The sequence below is a fragment of the Nyctereutes procyonoides genome, unplaced genomic scaffold, assembly GCF_905146905.1.
Source record: "Nyctereutes procyonoides isolate TBG_1078 unplaced genomic scaffold, NYPRO_anot_genome, whole genome shotgun sequence".
NCBI lineage: Eukaryota > Metazoa > Chordata > Mammalia > Carnivora > Canidae > Nyctereutes > Nyctereutes procyonoides.
Window position 1 is genome coordinate 82,671,284 of NW_026575146.1, and position 21,249 is coordinate 82,692,532.

The following is a 21,249-nucleotide window of genomic DNA, read 5'->3' on the forward strand; positions in this document are numbered from 1 at the left end:
CCAACTAGGTCTCATACAGGTCCCACTCAGAAACCAGGCCAGGAAAAAAAAAAAAAGAAAGAAAAGAAACCAGGCCAGGGGCAGCCCAGGTGGCTCAGCGGTTTAGTGCCGCCTTCAGCCCAGGGCGTGATCCTGGAGACCTGGGATCGAGTCCCATGTCGGGCACCCTGCATGGAGCCTGCTTTTCCCTTGGCCTGTGTCTCTGCCTCTCTCTCTCATGTCTTTCATGAATAAATAAATAAAATCTTAAAAAAAAAAAAAAAAAAAAAAGAAACCAGGCCAGGCCGACTAAGAGCCCAGGGCAGCTCCTTACCTCACATTGCGGTCCTGGCAGGCTACAGCCACATACTTCTGGGTGATGTCAATGTCCATGTCATACAAGGTGGTCTTCTCTGCCACATGGTGGGTACGGACAAAGTGTAGTCCATCTGAGGTCTGGCAGGACAGGCAGGGCCTTCAGAGGACACCCATGACAAGCTTCCCTCCCCAGCCCCTAAGGAGGAAACCCACTCTACCCGCTGGGCACTGCGAAAGTAGATGCTCTTGTCAGCCCCACAGCTGATCATCTGGATGTCTCTATTGCCTGGAGGAGAAGGAGGTGGTACATTAGACAAGGCTGGGCCACTGCTGAGCCTGACTGGGGTCAGGGTCCCTAGTTAGGGAACTTACTGCAAGTGTACTACTCTGCTGGAGGGTCAGGGAGGGATCCCTGGAGGAGGTGCAAGTAGTATCCTAAGATGGGAGCTGTGTGCATGAGGTGGTACAGATAGAGCAGTGGCATGGCAGGCCTCTACAGACCAAGGGCAGAGAGGGAAACAGGCCAGGGACACAGAACGGGCACCACTTCTGATTTGGGATTTGGAAAGGTGATTTGGGTGACAGAGTGGAGGCGGGACCAAAGCAGGGGACAAGTGGAGACAGGTAGACTGCTGGGAGGTTCATGCCATCATGAGCAATCAGAGCATCCACACATACCTCAGGCCAGGCCCCGTAACATAGGTGCCTCCCCCTCGACTGCTCACAGCCCACTCCATTGTACAAATGTGAACCCAGGGGCTTAGAGTCACACAGTCCTGGCGCACGGAGAGTCGGGACAGGGTCAGGATTAGACCCAGGCGTTTTCTGGCTAACCACTGTGCTCTGAGCCCTGGCTTCTTCTCCATGCCTCTGATTTCAACAGGCCAGATTGCTAATGTGTCAGGACATGACGCCACCTAAGTTCTATTCCTGCCAAGAATGTATCAGCGGAATGAAATTGTGACGAAAACAAATTTAAATTGAAGGAAATTCTATAAAATGACTGGTCTATATCCTGCAGAAAGCCATGTCAGAAAGACAAAGGGCCTGACAGTCCCCACCCCATGGAGTTCTGTGAAGCCTGTGGAACAGTGGCTGCCACCTGGTTAGCACTATAAAAATTCTTGCCTTTCTTCTTTTTTCTTTATAGAATTAGAATAATAACAGCACAAATACCTCAGTGTTGTGTTGAGGATGTAAAGACAGAACAGATATAAAACACTTAGAGCCCTGGTACCACAGATCTGCTGCTTCATGGCAGGATACCGGAGAAGCTCAGGCCTGACACACAAGATATAACTCAAGCAGGAGTCACTGGCCCACAGAAGGGAGTGAGTCCCGTGTGGGGGAGGGAGCATGACCTGGGAAGGACCCAGAGAGGCCTGCAAGTTACTGGTAATGTTCTGCTTCTTAACCTGGGGTGGGGAGCCCACATGCTTAGCAATGTTAGAACACAAGCGATCAGAACAGTCACTGGTTATAAACAATAGGTGTGTCTGTTCTAGTTCATACCCACTGATTATGAACCTTGATGGGGAAATTCAATGTATTATTCTGCAAACTACACATATTGTATTCATTTGTTTGGATATGTTTCAGATAACACTGTTAAAGACCGAATCCTTTTTTAGCATGGCAGCGACCATCAGGTTTCGACCAGCTAGAGTCCAGTTTATACTGACAATAAAATTGTCCATGTTGTGAGCATAGATAGCCCAGCTGGAAAAGAGCACCCAAGAGCTGGGTTTAGGATTCATGTCCTGTCAGACTGGCTGGGAACTCTGATAAAGCCTACACCCTGTAATGCAGAAGGTGGCCTTAAGGACCAACTCCTGGGCTACCCCTTGGGTCATCATCACTGCTCTCAGATCCAGACTGTTTGTTAAAGCTGAGGTCACTGGTGGCCAAACTGCTAGACTTGCTGACTTATTCCAACTCTATTCCGTGGAACAAATAGGTTTTTAAAGATGTCTGAGAAGTTTTAGCTAATCAAATCTGGCTGTCTTCATTGACACATCAAACATTGTTAACTTCTTTTAGCTACAGAGAGGTAGGGCAGGAGGTAGGGAGGACCAAGGGACAGTAGTACATTCTCAGTCATAAGATTACAGGTAAAAAAAAAAACCTCTTCACAGTCAAGAACTTAGAAAAGTACATGGGTATATTCTCTCCATGAATATATTCTTCTGGAACATCATTTTGAATATGCTCTTGGGTTCTGATCAGTTAACCCTACAGGACCCACCTCCCCTCCCCTTGGAATCCTTTAGGGCCAAGGACCTCTATACTGAATCCTTTGAGTCTAGAGGAAATCCCTTTGATTTCCTAGTTGAGTGTGGGCTTTGTCAGCAGCCCTGCACAATATCCTAAGCCTGCACGCACTGGCTCTGTGACTCCAGCTGTAAGTGCGAGGATCCTCTCCAGCACAGAGTTAGCTTCCAGCAATTTTCATGGTCACCTATTTTTCTGCCAAGGTCACCAGTGCCCACCCTGCCCTCTAACAGGATTGGCACCCTGGTTTCCTTTAGGGGAGCAACATTCATCTAATTCCAGTCCTCCTGGATTGGAGGCAGAGGCAGATATGGGCTAGGGGTGCATGAGTCAGACCTGGTCCAAGAACACATCCCAAAGCCCTGGCACTGAGAGCTGTTCTGAAAAGAGCAGGTGCCTCAAGCCAGCACAAGGGAAGTCAGCTCCCAATTTCTGCCAAAATAGACAGGAAGAGGGAAAATCTCTTTTCAGTGGCACAGTGATAACCAAGATGCTGCCCATCATAGAAAGGCGCAGCTGACAGAGGCAGTCTTGAAAGGTTAAATAAACAAACAAATAAACAAACCAACCAACCTTTGGATCCAGCTGGGCCTGAATCCAGAGCTTGCTTTCCCCTCTTGTTTAAGCTAAAGGGAGTCTTAGTGTTGTTACCTGCAGCCAAAGGAGTGCGCCAAACAAGGCGGGGGAAGCAGGAAGGGAGGGGCTCACCAGCAAATTTGATGGCCGTGATGGAGGAAGAGTGGTCATCCAGGGTCTGCTCCAGGTTGTAGTTCTTCTCCACATTCAGCACATGGATCAGTCGGTCCCGACTGGCTGAGGCCAGCAAGGTCAGCCCTGTGAGTGGACAGGGTAGCCTTGGGTTCCCAGGAGGCTGCTCAATGCCTTGGCCTCCCACACGGCAATGAGACTGGGCTTCCCCAGCCTTGAAGAAGGGGTCTTTGGTTCTGTAACTGCGGCCAACTTGCCCCAAACCCAGGAAGGGACAATTTCCTCAGCTATCTGTAGTCCTGCCCCAGGGCCCCCAAACCCTGGCATTTCACACCCCATGCCACCAGTTCAGGAGGATGAATCTTCACGTACATACGGACACTCTGCCACCTGTACCCATAGCAGACATCCTAGCAGAGCCCAGAGCTTCTTCCTGTCAAGTCCAACTCTTTGGCTTCCCATGTGAAGTCCTGCCAACTTCTCAGGCTCCCCGGAACACTGTTCCCTCACTCTCTGAGCTCTGGGTCTCTGGGTCTCGAAGAGGTCTTACTGATGACCCGCTGCCACACTTCTGCCAGTACGCCCCTCAGACAGTGGTACCCTGGTTGCCTGGCATGTCTGAGGGCTAACACATGACTGGAGGCAGAGGAGAGCTTGGGAAGGATGCACTGAAGACAGATCTAAAGAACTGCGGAGGGTGGGGGAACAGGGTGTTTGAGGAAATGGAGGAGGAAAGAGCGTGGGAAGATTGCTAACGTATCAGGACACGACTCCACCTAAGTTCTATTCCTGCCAAAAATGTATCAGCGAAATGAAATCATGATGAAAACAGACAAACTCAAATCGAAGGAAATTCCATAAAATGGTCTGTACTCTGCAGAAAGCCAAGTCATAAAGACAAATTAAGGCTGTGGAAATATTCCAGAAAAAAGGTGACAAAAGAGCTATGAAAACTCAAGTGTGAACCTGGACTGGAAAAGAAAGGTGCTATAGAGGACAATACTGGGACAGCCAGTAAAATAGGAATAAAGACCACAAAAGGGAGGACTATAGGATAAAGTGAAACCTCCACAACTGATGTGCACATGGCCATGTAAATGGATGTCCTCATTCCTAAGAAATGCTCACAGACCCACTGGAGAGTGAAAGGTCATGTCTTCACTCTCAAAAAAATCAGCAGAAAAAAAAGAAATGAATATGCTACTATTCTATTAGCATGAGTATATGTACACACACATGCATAGAGACAGAAACGGAGATGGGGAAGCAGATTAAGTCATACACACAGTTATAGGGTCATACAGAATTGAAAAGAAAAAAACCCTGAGGAATCTGGGTGAAGAGAACATGGGTATTCATTCTAGTACTCATGTGATTTTTCTGTAGGTATCAAACTTTTTCAAAATCAATATGTTCGATATGTGATCTATAACTGTTGATCTATCTTTTCCAGTGGAGGAGATGAGCTCATCCATACATTCTTTCATTCAGCACTCACCTCTTTAACCTGAGTGCTGTTTGGGGCGCTGAGAACCAGGGCCAGCAAGTCCAGCCCAGTCCTGCCTTCCAGATTCTTGTATTCTAGAATCCCAGCTACCCTGACTCAGGGCCCAGCAACAGGGGCGCTTACACAGCCCCATCAGACATCAACTATCCGTTTCTATGGCTCTGCTGGGGGGCCCTGCTCCCCTGCCTTCCCCCTTCTACCCTGTATAGGTTTACCTGTCTCAGGCTTGGAGTACTCCAGGCACAGCACCTCAGCATCATGGGCTTCCACTTTGAACAGCTCATCCATGAAGTGTAGCTCGTGGATCCTGGGAGACATACTGTCCACTGTACCCTACCCAGAGCCCCCGCCCCTCGGCTCTAGGTGCTCTGCCACTGCTAGAGAATGTCAGAGCTGCCTGTGAGGCAACATGGGGGACTCCCTGCCCTGGCCAGCTAGTCGAGAGATGCCCAACCATTATTTTCCTCTAGAAACCTGCTTTCTCAAAGGTTTGAGAATGGTTTGCCCACCTCAGTGGGTGGGCACCCAGACCCTTATGGCTCCATGGGCCAGGTCTAGGATAGTCCTCTGGGGGAAGAGGAGTGGAGCAGGGTGGTGTCAGAGGAGATCCCTGGGGGTGGGGGAGGGGCTGGAGGTCAGAGGTCAGACTAAGGATAGGACCTATGGGTGGGGAATACTTCACTACAATCTCTCATTCTTAAAGACTCTCAAATCTAAACTTTCCTCGTTCTCTCCAAATGAAATCAAACCACCTACAGGCTATCTAGGATGATATAAGAGCCAGTTATCCCAGGTCCTCCACTCCAGCTGTGTGACCTTAGCTTAGCCACCGGCCTCTCCTGCCTCACTGCCTCATTAACCTATCTGGACATGGAGCTAATACCAGCACTTGCATCAGAGGTGGGTGAAATGACTACGTTGGTTGATGCAGTATCAGGCCACATGGAGCATGTGCTCTCTACCTTCCCCCCCTCAACGGCCTCGGCACCTAGGGGGTCACAGCCATATTCTGTCAGCAGCTACTGGGCCAGTAACATCTTAAAAAAATCTCATAGTGGTGGTAAACAGCCTGAGCTCTCCAATGTCCCATCCTCCTGGCCCCCCTCCCGCACCACCAGGACCCCTCATGCCCCAACTGGCATCCCCTCTGACTATTCAGCACCAGTATCACATGGCTGGTGAAAGTGTCACCCTAGCCTGCAATTGTGCAAGTTTGCCCATCTACAATGCAGGTGCCATTTGCAAGCCCCAGCTGCTGAGGTCCTGGAGCTACACTATCTCAGCCCTCTGGAAGACACTGCTTAGCTTACGTTCTCAGGGATGGGTGGTTTCCAGACTGCCATTCACAGTCCCTCATTCTCAGTGGGGAAGCAGAGGTGCCCAAGTCAGGGCTCCTTCACACCACCCTCAGGACCCAAACCTGAGCTGGGAAGTGTACATTAGTCATCTGCCAGGGCTCACTTGCCTCAGATTTCCACTTCGGTCGCCTGAAGCCAAATGCTGGCCATCAGGACTGACCTGCATGACTCGGACCCCAGCCTTCACATCCACAGGTGTTCCATTCTCACTCCCTCGGTCTGGGAAGTGGGACATGTCCTGCAGGTGCTGGATGTCATTCTCTACATACACAACCTTCAGCAGGGTCTGCAGGGAGGAGAGGGCTGAGGTCAGTGCTCTGGGAAGGTCTGAAGCACATCTGCAATTCTGTCTCCCAATAGCCAGGCTCTCATTCTTCATAGTAACAGAACTCCATTTTTTAAAAAATATTTTATTTATTTATTCATGAGAGACACAGAGAGCGGCAGACATAGGCAGAGGGAGAAGCAGGCTCCCTGCAGGGAGCCCGACGTGGGACTCAATCTCAGGACCCCGGGACCACGCCCCAAACCAAAGGGAGACACTCAACCACTGAGCACCCAGGAGCCCCCAGAACTCCAAATTTAACCTTCTCTACTGAGAATAACTGTTTCCTACCCTCCCCTGCAGCTAGATGAGGCTCTGTGAATAAATTCTGGTCAATGAGATATAAAACAAGTGAGAACCCTTCTGCTTCCTTTTCCTTTGTTCTTCTACCTGGAGCTCTAGCAGCCATATTGGATGACAAGGTCAAGGGCTACTCCAAAATGACAGAGTGGAGAGCTGAAGGCTCTTGGGTCTCTAAGGACTTCCTCCTGTAGCTGCCAAAACAGCTTGGACTGGTTACCTCCAGGCTATTTAGGAGTCAGAAAACCAAACGTTTACCTCTTATTTTGGATTTTCCTGTTGTATGCAGCTAAATGTAACATATCACAGGTATGGAAAAGAAGGTAGTAATACTAGGTGAAGGGGATGAGGGGAGTAAAGGGGCACCTGCTATACACACCCTGCATAAGGGTCAGCCACACTGACCATTCAGGTTTTTCAACTCATCAGACTCTTTCCCACCGGGCCTTTGCACAGGCTAGTCCCTTGGCTTGGACACTCTCCCCTCCCCTCTTTACTCATTCCAATCCTCCATATCTCAGTTGCCTCTTCCCCTAGGAAGCTGCCCTTGACACCACAGATAAAATCATATGACACTTATATATCCTACTAGCATTTCGCAATTTTTTCATGGTGATTATCATGCTTGTGATCATATCATAGGGGCGGCGCCTGGGCGGCTCTGTGGGTTAAGCGTCTGACTCTTGATTTTGGCTCAGGTTATGATTTCAGGGTTGTGAGACTGAGCGCTGCGGTCAGTGAGGAGTCTGAAGATTCTGTCCCTCTGCCCTTTATCACTCTTCCTCTCAAATAAATATTTTTTTAAAATGATTATTTATGGGGTGTTTGGGTGGCTCAGTCGATTAAGTAACTGCCTTTGTCTCAGGTCATGGTCCAGGGGTCCTGGGATGGAGCCACACGTTGGGCTCCCTGCTCAGTGGGGAGTTTGCTTCTCCCTCTGCCCCTCCCCTGCCTATTCTCTTTCTCTCAGATAATAAAATCTTTAAAAATGATTATATCATAATTTGTGCAGTTACTAGTTCACTGCACAGTGCTTAGCATAGATTTTTTTTTTAAAGATTTTATTTATTTATTCATGAGAGACACACACAGAGAGAGAGAAAGGCAGAGGGAGAAGCAGGCTCCATACAGGAAGCCTGATGCGGGAATTGATCCTGGGTCTCCAGAATCACACCCTGGGCTGAAGGTGGCACTAAACTGCTGAGCCACCCAGGCTGCCCCATAGCGCAGATCTTAATAAGCATCTGCAGAGAAGATGAATGCACAATTCACATCTCAGCTCCTAAGAGAAGCTCCCTCACCGACCTAGCAATATCAACTATTTCTTCAGCAAAGTTTTCTCTATATCCTCCCATCATGGCTCTCTTTGGGGTCCTGCCAGCACCCTCACCCAAGGCTTCACAGTTTGGCAGCAAGGTAGACAGGGGACGCCTCTCCCTGGTTTGGTCCACCAGGTGCTCTTCCAGGAAGTTCTGACTTAACACTTAGGGTACAATTTCATTTCTTTTTTTTTTTTTTTTAATTTTCTTTTATTTATTTATGATAGTCACACACAGAGAGAGAGAGGCAGAGACATAGGCAGAGGGAGAAGCAGGCTTCATGCACCGGGAGCCCGACGTGGGATTCGATCCTGGGTCTCCAGGATTGCGCCCTGGGCCAAAGGCAGGCGCTAAACCGCTGCGCCACCCAGGGATCCCTACAATTTCATTTCTATTGAATATGGCAAGTTGCCTGGAGTAGCTGTGTTGACACATACCTGGACGGCAGGAGCTGACTGGAAGAGAGAAGCCGAGAGGAGAGACCATGCTACTTCAGAAAGAAATAAAAGGAGAGAGAAAGAAACGAGAGAGGGAGACACAGAGTGCTTCCTGGTCCCTGCATCCAGGAAAGCTTAACACCAGGATCCATAGGATTCTCTCCTACCCCTCTATCCTAGCTTAAAGTACATCTCTGTTCCTCCTAAAATATGGTTCACAATTAAGCCACTCACGTTACTGAAGATATTCTTCTGCCATTCAGAGTCGGGACTGCTATTCATGTTCCAAAAGCGGATGGTGTTGTCTGAGGAACAAGTAAGAAAAGATCCTGATGGCAGACAAGCTCTCTGATCTTCAAACTCAGGATACACCTACAGTTCCCAGAGAATAAGGCAAAGAGTGATTCATTACAACCATTTCCATGACAGCACTGGGATATTCTATTGTATTTTGGTGGAAAAAAGAAAAGGCATGTTGCAGATAAACAGGCATAGTGTAATGTCTTCTATGTTAAAAATAAACAAGAAAAAAAGGACACTACATGCTACCATATGTTGTCCATGCACCATCTTCAGCCCAGGTCATGAAACATCCTCGCACATAAATTTCCAAGGCAAATGGGCAGCCCAGTCAAAAATCACTAAGCAAAAAAGGAAACAAGGTACCATGGGCAAGAAGCAGCAGAAAAAACAGTCCACCTTCAAATACTGGAAAATCAGACAGAATATAAAATAACTCTGTTTAATGTGTTTAAAGAAATAGAAGAACTTTGACAAAAGAGTAGTCAACCATAAACTAGAAAGAATAACCAAGCAAACCTGAAAAAGAACAAAACAGAACTATTTCTAAAAAACAAAATACAGCTCAGAGAGTCAGAGAGATAACATATAAAGGAATTTCAAAATATGGAACACTGAGTTCTGAGATGATAATAGCAGCAGCAGAGATTTTTTTTAATCTAAAAAACCCACACAAGGCACCTAGGTGGCTCAGTTGGTTAAACATTCGACTCTTGGTTTTGGCTCAGGTCATGATCTCAGGGTCATAGGGCTGAGCCCTGCCTCAGACTCTGCACTCAGCTTGAGTCTGCTTGAAGATTCTCTCCCTCTGTCCCTCCCCCAACTCGCACACATGCACTCTCTAAATGATTAAATTTAAAAAATCCCCACATAAAAATGAGTGACCAAAACCACATGAACAACAATACAGCAAAACTAGGTGATAAGATATTCTCTTAACTCCCAAAAGATAAACAGGTAGGGACAAACTACCTCTAGTCATAAGATCTACACATCATCAACATGTGTATGAGAGAAAGTAGAGGGAAGCAATGAAGACCCTGACAGATCCAACAAAGGATAACCCAAAGTAGCCAACAGGTATTCATGGGAAGGTACAACAGGCCAAACAACAGTTTAAATTGGGAGGGTTTTATCCTCTCCAATAGTGGTTTAACTGCAAGGTTTGGCAGTTAGGTCTGAAGGGGAGTTTGAAGAAATAGTTGATTTTGCTAGGTCAGTGAGGGAGCTTTTAGGAGGTGAGATGTGAATCAAATCAGGAGGGTTTCATCTTCTTCAATAGTAGCTGAGTGCCAGGTTTGGCATTTAGAAGTCTGGAGCAGTGAAGCCCATAAACTCAAAACTGACCTGCCAGGGCTCTCTTTGAGGACAAAGGCCTATCCTAGGGCAAACTACTGAGTGGAAACAAAACTGATCAGGAGGGGATCCCTGGGTGGCGCAGCGGTTTGGCGCCTGCCTTTGGCCCAGGGCGCGATCCTGAAGACCCGGGATCGAATCCCACATCGGGCTCCCGGTGCATGGAGCCTGCTTCTCCCTCTGTCTGTGTCTCTGTCTCTGTCTCTCTCTCTCTCTCTGTGACTATCATAAATAAATAAAAATTAAAAAAAAAAAAAAAAAAAGAGAGAGCCAGGAGAGCCAGAGTAAAGGGGAGGCTTAGAACAAAGTAGAGGTACACATAAACAGGAACATAACAAGGAAATATCAAAAGGCAAGCTGCCATATTTTTTTAAACAGTATAAAAATCATGGAAGATGGAATTTTTTCCTGAGAAGTAGGAAAATGTTCTGAACACCAACTTCTATGTTTTGTTATTTTTTTAAGGAATGTCTATACCCAAGATGGAGCTCAACCTCACAATCCCCAGATGAAGTCTCATGCCAGGCACGCCACAAACTATACCAACTTCTAAAAATTCGGAAAAACTAGTATTACATAAAAAGGAAACAAAAAAAGGACCAAACTCAAGTCCCAAACAAAGTTAAAATAAAATGAAAAGAAAGAAAGCACACCAGAAACATATTTCCACAAAACAAATCAAAACTGTAACTTACTATTTCAAGATAAGCTAGAAGACATTAAGAAAATGATCTGAGATATGGATAGCAACCTAAATCACAATTAGAAAAACCAGAAATAAAGGATGCCTGGGTGGCTCATGACCTGTTCCTGACAAGTCTTCCAAAGAATGAACTCTGAACTACAAAAACAACTGGAGATGTCAACAAATGTCTATATGTAAATACCTGTTACTTGTAGAACAAAGAATAAATATGGGTCAAGTGACATCACTGAAAATGGCACAGTAGGGAACTCCAAAAACTATCCCTCCACCAAAGCAACCTTAAGCTGGAAAAAAACTATCAGAATCAACTTTTTCAGAACCCCGAATCTAACTTACAATAACCAGGAGGAGCTTAAAAAAGAAAGAAGCTGCTGAATTTTGACATTTAAGGAAACTACTGTCAAATCATTAGTTGACTACTCAGATAATGGAAAAGAGACTTCAGTGACCACACATGAAAAAGAATACAATCTTTACAAAAGTAGTTCAGAAAAATCACTAAACAATTACAACCCACATAACAAACCCTAGCGGGGAGGAGAATTTGATTGCCAGAGTCATCACATTATAATAGTCGAAATACCCAGTTTTCAACAAAAGAATAATGAAAGAGAAGAAAAGAAGAAAGCACAGCCCATTCATAGGAAAACAGAAATTAAGAGAAACTGCCTGAGGAAGCCCAGATTGGACTTATTAAACAAAGAAGTTAAATCAACTGTCTTATATATACTGAAAAAGATCAAGGAAATTGTGGACAAAGGACTAAAGGAAACCAGAAGAACAATGTCACATCAAAAATGCAATATCAAAAAAAATTAAAAAAAGGAACCAAATAGAAATCTAGAGCTGTAAAGTATAATAACTAAAATAAAAATTCAGTAGGGTTCAACTGCAAATTTAGTGAGCAAAAGAATGAATCAGTGAAGCAAAAATAGGTCAATTGAAATTACCCAGTCTAAGGATCAGAATGAAAAAATTTTAAGAAAAATGAGTAGAACCTAAGGAACCTACACAAGACCACAGACAACATCAACATCCACACGTAGAAGTCTAGAAAGAAAGAGGCACAAAAAAATATTTGAAAAAATAGAGGCTAAAACCTCTCAAATTTGATGTAAGACATGTATCAACACATTCAAGAAGCTGAAAAAACTCCAAGCAGGATAAACAGACTAAAAAAGATTCATGTCAAGACACATCACAAATTACTGAAAGCCAAAAGCCAGACAAAATCTTGGAAGCAAAAAGAGATAGATGACTTATTCCATACAAAGGATCTTCAATAAAATTAACAGTTGGTGTCTCAACAGAAACCATAGAAACCAGAAGGCAGTGGGACAACATATTTAAAGTACTACAGAGAAAAAAATGTTAACCAAGAATTCTGTACCTTGCAAAACTACCCTTTTTTTATAATAAATTTATTTCTTATTGGTGTTCAATTTGCCAACATACAGAATAACACCCAGTGCTCATCCCGTCAAGTGCCCCCCTCAGTGTCCGTCACCCATTCACCCTCACCCCCCGCCCTCCTCCCCTTCCACCACCCCTAGTTCGTTTCCCAGAGTTAGGAGTCTTTATGTTCTGTCTCCCTTTCTGATATTTCCCACACATTTCTTCTCCCTTCCAAAACTACCCTTTAAACATGAAGGAGTGGGCAGCCCAGGTGGCTCAGCGGTTTAGCGCCGCCTTCGGCCCAGGGCGTGATCCTGGAGACCCGGGATGGAGTCCCACATCAGGCTCCCTGCATGGACCCTGCTTCTCCCTCTGCCTGTGTCTCTGCCTCTCTCTCTCTGTGTCTCTCATGAATAAATAAATAAAATCTTAAAAAATAAAAATAAAAAAAATAAATAAACATGAAGGAGAGGGGGAACCTAGGTGGCTCAGTTGGTTGAGCGCCTGCCTTTGGCTCAGGGTGTGATCCCTATCTGGGGATTGAGTCCCACATCAGACTCCCTGCAGGGAGCCTGCTTCTCCCTCTGCCTATATCTCTGCCTCTCTCTCTGTGTCTCATGAATAAATAAAATCCTTAAAAAAAAAAAAAAAGTTTTGGGATCCCTGGGTGGCTCAGCGGTTTAGCATCTGCCTTCGGCTCAGGGCGTGATCCCAGAGTCCCAGGATGGAGGCCCACATCGGGCTCCCTGCATGGAGCCTGCTTCTCTCTCTGCCTGTGACTCTGCCTCTCTCTCTCTCTCTGTCTCTCATAAATAAATAAATAAAGTCTTAAAAAAAAAAAAAAGACAGCTCTAGGGAAATTATCAATAAGGAAACAGAGGCCTGCAAAAAACACTATAAACCAAACAGATTAACAAATGTATAAAGACTATGCCACCCAATAACAGCAAAATCCATGTTCTCAAGTGAACATGGAACATTCTCCAGAACAGACCACACATTAGGTAACAAAATAAGTCAATACATTTTAAAAAAACTGTAATTATACAATCTTCTCCAACCACAATTGGAATGAAATTACAAATAACAGTAGGAAATTTGGAGAATTAACAAATACATAAATATTAAACCATACACTTTTACACAATCAATGGGTCAAAGAAGCAATCAAAGAGAAATTAGAAAATACTGTCAGACAAATGAAAATGAAAACACAATATACCAAAATTATGGCATGCAGCAAAAGCAACGCTCAGAGAGAAACTTACAGCTCTAAATGCCTACATTAGAAAAGCAGGCTGACAGGACGCCTAGGAGGCTCAGCAGTTGAGTGTCTCTGTCTTTGGCTCAGAATGTGATCCTGGAGTCCTGGGATCGAGTCCCACATTGGGCTTCCTGCATGGAGCCTGCTTCTCCCTCTGCTTATGTCTCTGCCTCTCTGTGTCTCTTATGAATAAATAAATAAATAATCTTTTTTTTAAAAAAAAAAGCAGATTGGGGCTCCTGGGTGCTCAGTTGGTTAAGTGTCTACCTCAGCTCAGGTCATGATCCCAGAGTCCTGAGTCCACTCCTTGTTCAGCAGGGTATCTGCTTCTCCCTCTGCCCCTCCCTTGCTCATTCTCTCTAACGAATTAAAAAAAAAAAACTTTTTTTTTTAAACAGGCATCTGGGTGGCTCAGTTGGTTAAGTGTCTGTCTTTGGCTCAGGTCATGACCCCAGAGTCCTGGGACTGAGCTCCTCATTGGGCTCCATGCTCAGTTAGGAGTCGGCTTCTCCCTCTGCCCCTCTCCCTGCCCATGCTTTCTCTTTCTCTCTCTCAAATAAAAAAATAAAATCTTAAAAAAAAGATAATGGTTATCATCATCATCATCATCATCATCTCAGGTGCGCCTGGGTGGCACAGTTAAATGTTCAACTCTTGGTTTTGGCTCAGATTGTGATCTTGGGGTCATGGGATGGAGCCCCATGTTGAGCTCCACAATTGGCCCAGAGATTCTCCCTTCCTCTGGGATTATCCCTCCCTCTGTTCCCCTCCCATTGTGTGTGCACTCTCTCAAAATTAAAAAAAAATCTTAAAAAAAAAAGATCTTAAATCAAAAATGTCTCACCTTAAGAAACCAGAAAAACAAGAGCAAACTAAACCAAAAGCTAAAAGGAAGAAGAAAATAAAGATTACAATGGAGATAAAGTCTTTTTTCTTTTCCCCAGAAATGGAAAACATGATCCTAAAATTCATATGGAAAAAAAAAACTAAAAAAATAAAATAAAAATAAAATTCATATGGAATTGTAAGAGATCCCAAATACTCAAATGAATATTGATCAAACAAACAAATCCCAAAGTTGTTAGGGACACCTGGGTGGTTCAGTGGTTGAGCTGCCTTTGGCTCAGGGTGTGATTCCTATCTGGGGATGGAGTCCTGCATCAGACTCCCTGCAGAGAGCCTGCTTCTCCCTCTGCCTATGTCTCTGCCTCTCTGTCTGTGTGTCTCTCCTGAATAAATAACATTTTAAAAAACAAAACAAATGCAAAATAATGAAGTTGGACCTCTGCATCAAGTATATACAAAAATTAACTCAAGCAGCAGCCCCAGTGGCTCAGCGGTTTAGCGCTGTCTTTAGCCCAGGGCATGATCTTAAGAGACCTGGGATCCAGTCCCACATCAGGCTCCCTGCATGGAGCCTGCTTCTCCCTCTGCCTGTGTCTTCGCCTCTCTGTGTGTCTCTCATGAATAAATAAATAAAATCTTAAAAAAAAATTAACTCAAAAGAGATCAAAGACATAAATGGAAGAGCTAAAACAATGAAACTTTTTATTTATTTTTTTGAAGATTTATTTATTCATGAGAGACAGGAAGAGAGAGAGAGAGAGAGAGAGAGAGAGAGACAGGCAGAGGGAGAAGCAGGCTCCATGCAGGGAGCCTGATGTGGGACTTGATCCCGGGACTCCAGGATCACGCCCTGGACCAAAGGCAGGCACTAAACCGCTGAGCCACCCAGGGATCCCCCAAACTTTTTTTTTTTAAAGTGCTCCAGCATGGAGCCCAACATGGGACCTGAACTCCTAACGCTGAGATCAAGACCTGAGCTGAGATAGAGAGTCGGACACTTTTAACTGACTGAGCCACCCAGGAGCCCCTAAAACAATAAAACTCTTAAAAGAAAAGCAAATCTTCATGATTGTGGATTTAGCAACGGTTCTTTATAGCTATGACACCAAAGATACAAGCAACAAAAGAAAAAAATAGATAAATTAGACTTCATCAAAATTAAAAACCTATGGGATCCCTGGGATTTAAAAAAAAAATTAAAAACCTCTGTACAAAGGATACCATCAAAAAAAGTGAAAAAATAACAAAAAATGAGAGAAAATATTTGCAAAGCATATATCTAATAGGGTCTAGTAACCAGAATATATAAAGAATGCTTACAATTCAACAGGAAGAAGACAAACAACCCAAAGTAAAAAATGGGCAAAAATTTTGAATACACATTTCTTCAAAGATATACAATTACCAACTAGTATATGAAAAGAAGTTCAACATCACTAACCATTAGGGAAATGCAAGTCAAACACTAAGACAGCTATAATTTAAAGCAAAAATCAAAAAAACTCGTGCTGGTAAGGATGTAGAGAAATTGGAATTCTCATACATCACTGGTGGTAATGTAAAATGGTGAGGGGTGCCTGGCTGGCTCAGTTGGAAGTGTATCACTCTTGGGATGCCTGGGTGAGTCAGCAATTAGGCATCTGCTTTTGGCTCAGGGCGTGATCCTGGGATCCAGGATTGAGTCCCACATCAGGCTCTTTGCAGGAAGCCTGTGTCTTCCTCTGCCTCTGTCTCTGCTCCTCTCTCTGTCTCTCATGAATAAATGAAATCTTTAAAAAGAAAAAAGGAAGTGTATGACTCTTAATCTCAGGGCCGTGAGTTTGAACCCCATTGGGGTACAGAGATTATTTAAATAAATTAAAAAAAAAAGGAATGTAAAATGGTGCAGCTGCTATGGAAAAGTCTGATGGTTCCTCAAAAAGCTAACAAGATTTACCATATGACCCAGCAATTCTGCTCATGGGTATATACCCTGATTGTTCCTCAAAAAGCTAACAGGATTTACCATATGGCCCAGCAATTCTGCTCATGGGTATATACCCAAAAGAACTGAAACCAGATATTCAAAGCTTATACATGAACATTCATAGCAGTACTATTCATAATAGCCAAAAGGTACAAACAACACAAATGTCCACCAACTGATGAACAGATGAATAAAATGTGGCATATCTGCACAATGGAATATTATTCAACCTTATAAAGGAATAAAGTACTGAAACATTACAACACAGATAAAACTTAAAAAGAGAGGTGTCTGGGTGGCTCAGTAGGTTAAGTGTCTGCCTTCAGCTCGGGCCATGGCCTTAGAGTCCTAAGATTGAGCCCCACATCGGGCTGCCTGCTCAGTGGGGAGTCTGCTTCTCCCTCTGCTCCTCTCCTTGTTTGTGCTCTCTCTCTCTCAAATAATTAAAAGTCTTAAAAACCAAGACCCAAAACTTTGAAAACATACTAAGGGAAAGAAGCCAGACACAAAGTCCACATATTCTATCATTCCATTTGTATGAAATATTTAGAACAGGCAAATCCATACCAATAGAAAGCAGGTTAGGGCTGGGGGAACGGGAATAGGGAGTGATTGGTTAATGGGTACAGAGTTTCCTTTTAGAGTGATGAAAATGTTCTAGAACTAGATAATAGGGATGGTTGTACAACACTATGAGTGTACTAAATGCCACTGAATTGTACATTTTAAAATGATTTAGGGGGGTCTGGATGGGTCAGTCAGTTAAGTGTCTGACTCTTAATTTCGGTTTAGGTTGTGATCTCAGTGTCGTGAGATTGAGCCCTACATTGGGCTCTAAACTGATCCTGCAGTCTGCTTAAGATTTTCTCTCTCACTCTCCCTCTGCTCCTTCCCCTGAACCTGCACGTGCACGCATGCATGCATACGCTCTCTCAAAACAAATAAATTAAATGGCAAATTTTATGCTATCTGTATTTCAACACAATACATATGTACACTTACAGTCCCCTAAATAAATGGGGTCAGAAGGAAGAGAACATGGTATATAATGGCTACATGAGCAGGTCACATAGATGTTGAATAACTATTTTTTTAAAATTGGGAGAGAATGGAGAACATATACAAAAAAAAAATTGTTTTAACTCTTTTTAAAATTGAGTAATTGTCATTCTTAGACTGTTGTACACATAATGTGAGAATAAATAAATGATTAACGGGGATATTCTAATTCCATCATCCCCCGTGTCTTTAGTATTCTGGAAGGATCAGTTTAATACCTATGAGCATCCCCAACACTCAGACTATGAATTTGAAATACCAATTCAACTTGAAACCAAAACTTAGGGCTTCTTTAAGAAATGATTGATTCCAGTCTGGGATAGGAAATGTACAAGATGAAGCTGGAATATCTTGTCATCTCAAAAAACAAAAGGTAGCTACCAAAGAAAGACTACAAGGGTCATGTCCAGAGGACTCAGAAGCCAACTTGAAGAGGCTCCCAATGGTCAAAGATGAGACAATTTGAGCCTCCATAATGTTAACAATTGCAATGGATTAAAATATATCCAATATATTTACATATGAGTGTATAATGATATTAAATAAAAACAACTAGTTACCTTTAGAGGACAGGGAACCAATTCATTATCTTGAAAACTGGTAAATAAAGGGAAAGAATCAAGCATTTATCCTGCCTTTCCTATATGAAGTGTACCACTGGGTGACCAAATGGTAGATGAGGGGAAGTGTTTCTTCATATAAGTAGTCCAACTAATAAAAAGAAATGATAGAATTAGAATATCACCATTTGCAACCCCCAAGGAATAGATGGATCTAGGCATTGAGCATCAATAGCTCCTAACAATTATCAATAAACTGTACATTTCCTTTGTATGATTTTCTAGATCTGTTATTCAAAAAATATTGAAGGCCAAAGAGGGTTAGGACATTAGGAGTTGCAGAAGAAGAGAAAGAATGGGGTAGAGGCAATTTTTAAATCTGTACTGGCTGTTCTTTCCAGAACTGATAAAAAGATGCACCCACAGATATTTTTGTTGAGGAGACAGATACACATAAATAATAGGCAAATGCAAAGGAAAAGAACTGAAAGAACACATAATAAACTAATAACAAAGGTGAGGGTGAAAGTGAACAGGATTGGGGGTGGGCAGATCAAAACAGACTTTAGTTTTGAAACATTTCACCCTTTTTTCAAGGAGAATATATTTATATATAAAATTTTAAAGTTATTTAAAAAACATTCTTGTTGAGTAAAGTGCTATCAACAGAAATGTCAGATCTATGAAAGGCAGATGGATTCGAAAAGTCAAAGGGCTGAATAATGGTTGTTGAAAAGGATCGAGTTATTTCTCCTAATTCTGAACTGGGCCACTGAAAACATAATTTCTCTAGGACAAATGTTCCTCACAGTATGAAATTTTCAGAAGGGAAAAGAGGTAGAATACAATTATTTCCCCACCAGTTGTCTTATCTGCAAGGAAAACTTAGAACAGCTTTAGAGAATGAAAACACCCCCAAAGACTCATTCTCCGAAAATTTCAACACTTGAAAGAGCACTAACCTACACAAATAGCTCTCCACAGCAAGCTCTATGAGGTACACACGCTCCTGCCACAGTCCTCCCAAGTGGCTGCATGCCTCTGCCCCTCATTCCCTGCAGGTCTCTGCTTGAAGGTCACGTCCTCAGAGAGCACCCCTGGTCTCTCTTCCCCTGGTTTTATTTTTCTTTGGAGAGGTAGTGCTGCTTGGCTGTCATTGATGATGTGTATGAGATTACTCTCCCACCCAAATGTGAGCTCCACCACGGCAGGACATTTGTCAGTTTCCTTCTCAACTAATGTCCCCAGCACCTAGAACAGCACCTGGCACCAAGTTGGGGCCCATGAGTATCTTGTGAAGGAATGGCTGAATGGGTTCCCCAAACTGCAGAAGCTTTCCCCAGCTGAGCCCCGGATGGGAGCTGAGCAGGGGCAGAGAGGAAGAGGGGCTCACCTCCACATTCCAGACGTAGGAGCTGTGGAAGAGCTCCGACCACATCTTGCCTACTTTGTTGATGTCTTTGACGTCCCAGATGTAGATGCTGTGGTCCTTATATACGCAGGACAGCCACTGATGGATGGGGTCGAAGGTCAGCGCCACTGTATCTGGGTAGACTGCTTCTGCCTTCCTGCGGAAGAGGAAGCTAACAAGGCCACATGGGTTATCAGTCGCCATCAATGGCAGTGTATCAATGACAGCTGCCTCTGGTGACACTCAAGCTGCCTCTTGCCTGGCAATGCCATCCCTTATGATAATTGAGGTGGTTCATCTCCCACTCCAACTCTACTTCTTGTCTCCTTCTTCTTTTGCTTTTGCTTCTAGTACAGTGGTTGTTAACTGGAAGTTCCTGCCTGGCCCCTGAGAATATCTGAATTTTCACCTTCCCTCATCTCACCCAACCCAAGCTCCATCCTTTTTCTGAGCTGGAAGGATAATGGGCATGTACCTTAGTTCTCTCACACTGGCCTCACCAACACATGACCAAAAGTCCCTATGCCAGGGCTGGGGTGCTGTCCCCTGGCCTAGGGCCTCCCTACAAAGGCTATAGTTTACTGAGCACTTACTATGCGACCATCAGAGAGCTTTAGCTGCCCTGAATCCTTAGTATCCACGAGAGGTAGGTACTATATTTCACAGATGAGGAAATTAAAGCACACACGGCGAAGGTGGCAGGGGGGCTGGGCGGCCTGGTCACTATAACACAACACTGTGTGTCACTCAGAAAAGGTACCCAGGAGGTAGTGTCCAGCAATTTACAAACAGGCAGCCCCAGGCACCCAGCACCCAGTTAGGTAGCCCTTTCCCCCAATAGCCTTACAACAAAGGGGAAGATACACCATAGCTCAGCCCTTCAACCTGCTTTCAACATGGCAGCCAGACGGATTTAATGCTTAAGGCCAACCATATAACTAATGCCAACGCCTGCAATCTCCAGTGGCTGCCCAATGACCCCAGAAAAGACTATAAGCTCCCCTGCAGGCTTCCATCAATGTTCAGACCAGTCTCCTAACATTCTCCCTGGCACACTGGGCTCTGGCCATGCAGCCTCTAGTTGTACCTGCAACACGCCAAGCCCAGGGCACTTTCCCCTTCAGGTCTTTATACTTGCTATTAGGACCTACCTCTCCACATAGCTGGCTCCTCCTCACCAGAGACTTCCTCTGCTCCCAATCAACGTAGCCCGACCCCCAGGCACTTTCCTTCCTGAGTTCCTGGTTTATTTCACCCAAGCATTTATGACGATCTCAAATGACCTTGTTTGTAAACTTGTTTGGCATCAAGCTCCCTCACTAGACTGCAGACTTCATGGTGGCAGAGATTTTGCTGCCTTGTAATAGCTCTATCCAGCGCAGGGCCAGCCAGATAGGTACATGAAGCTTGATGCACGAATGGATGTCGGGAGACAGACTCTGCGTTGGGCCCCTCTCCTACCATGTGCTAGGCAGTACCTGGGCTCCAGAGCCTGGGCCACGTCCACCCCAAGGTAGTGTGGTTTCGGCAGGTTCGCAAGGTATTGCAGGCTGTGGGCCTGGAACATGCGGACGATCCCATCTGTGCAGCCGCAGAAGATGAGCTCCTGACTGACACAGAGGCATGAAGATAAGGAGACCTGTGGGGGCAAAGGGGACCCAAGTGGACTTGGTGCTGCATGTGGCCCAGTTCAGAGACATAGGGACTAACAGAGCAGAATTCAGCCTCTGAGAAGCCTTAGAGTTCCTTGGGTTTGAGGAGCCCATTTTGGCAAATTTTAAACTTCTGAAGTTAGGAGATGGCAGTCACTATTGGAGAAAACGTGCCAGCAGGCAGACAGAGGCACAAACTGTGACAGAACTGT

At 44.5% G+C, this 21,249-nt stretch overlaps 1 protein-coding gene across 2 annotated transcripts in view; it reads right to left on the bottom strand.

The window, feature by feature from the left end:
- WDR62 (WD repeat domain 62) overlaps positions 1-21,249 on the bottom strand; it is a 49,083-nt gene that overhangs the window by 15,871 nt on the left and 11,963 nt on the right. For both annotated transcript variants that reach the window (XM_055310627.1, XM_055310626.1), the window contains exons 8-15: positions 20,864-21,024; positions 19,368-19,557; positions 8,757-8,894; positions 6,249-6,427; positions 4,999-5,090; positions 3,277-3,402; positions 516-583; positions 314-435 (exon numbers count right to left, since the gene is read on the bottom strand). In XM_055310627.1, the coding sequence (XP_055166602.1) occupies positions 314-435; positions 516-583; positions 3,277-3,402; positions 4,999-5,090; positions 6,249-6,427; positions 8,757-8,894; positions 19,368-19,557; positions 20,864-21,024 (1,076 nt within the window). The remainder of the gene's footprint in view (positions 1-313; positions 436-515; positions 584-3,276; positions 3,403-4,998; positions 5,091-6,248; positions 6,428-8,756; positions 8,895-19,367; positions 19,558-20,863; positions 21,025-21,249) is intronic.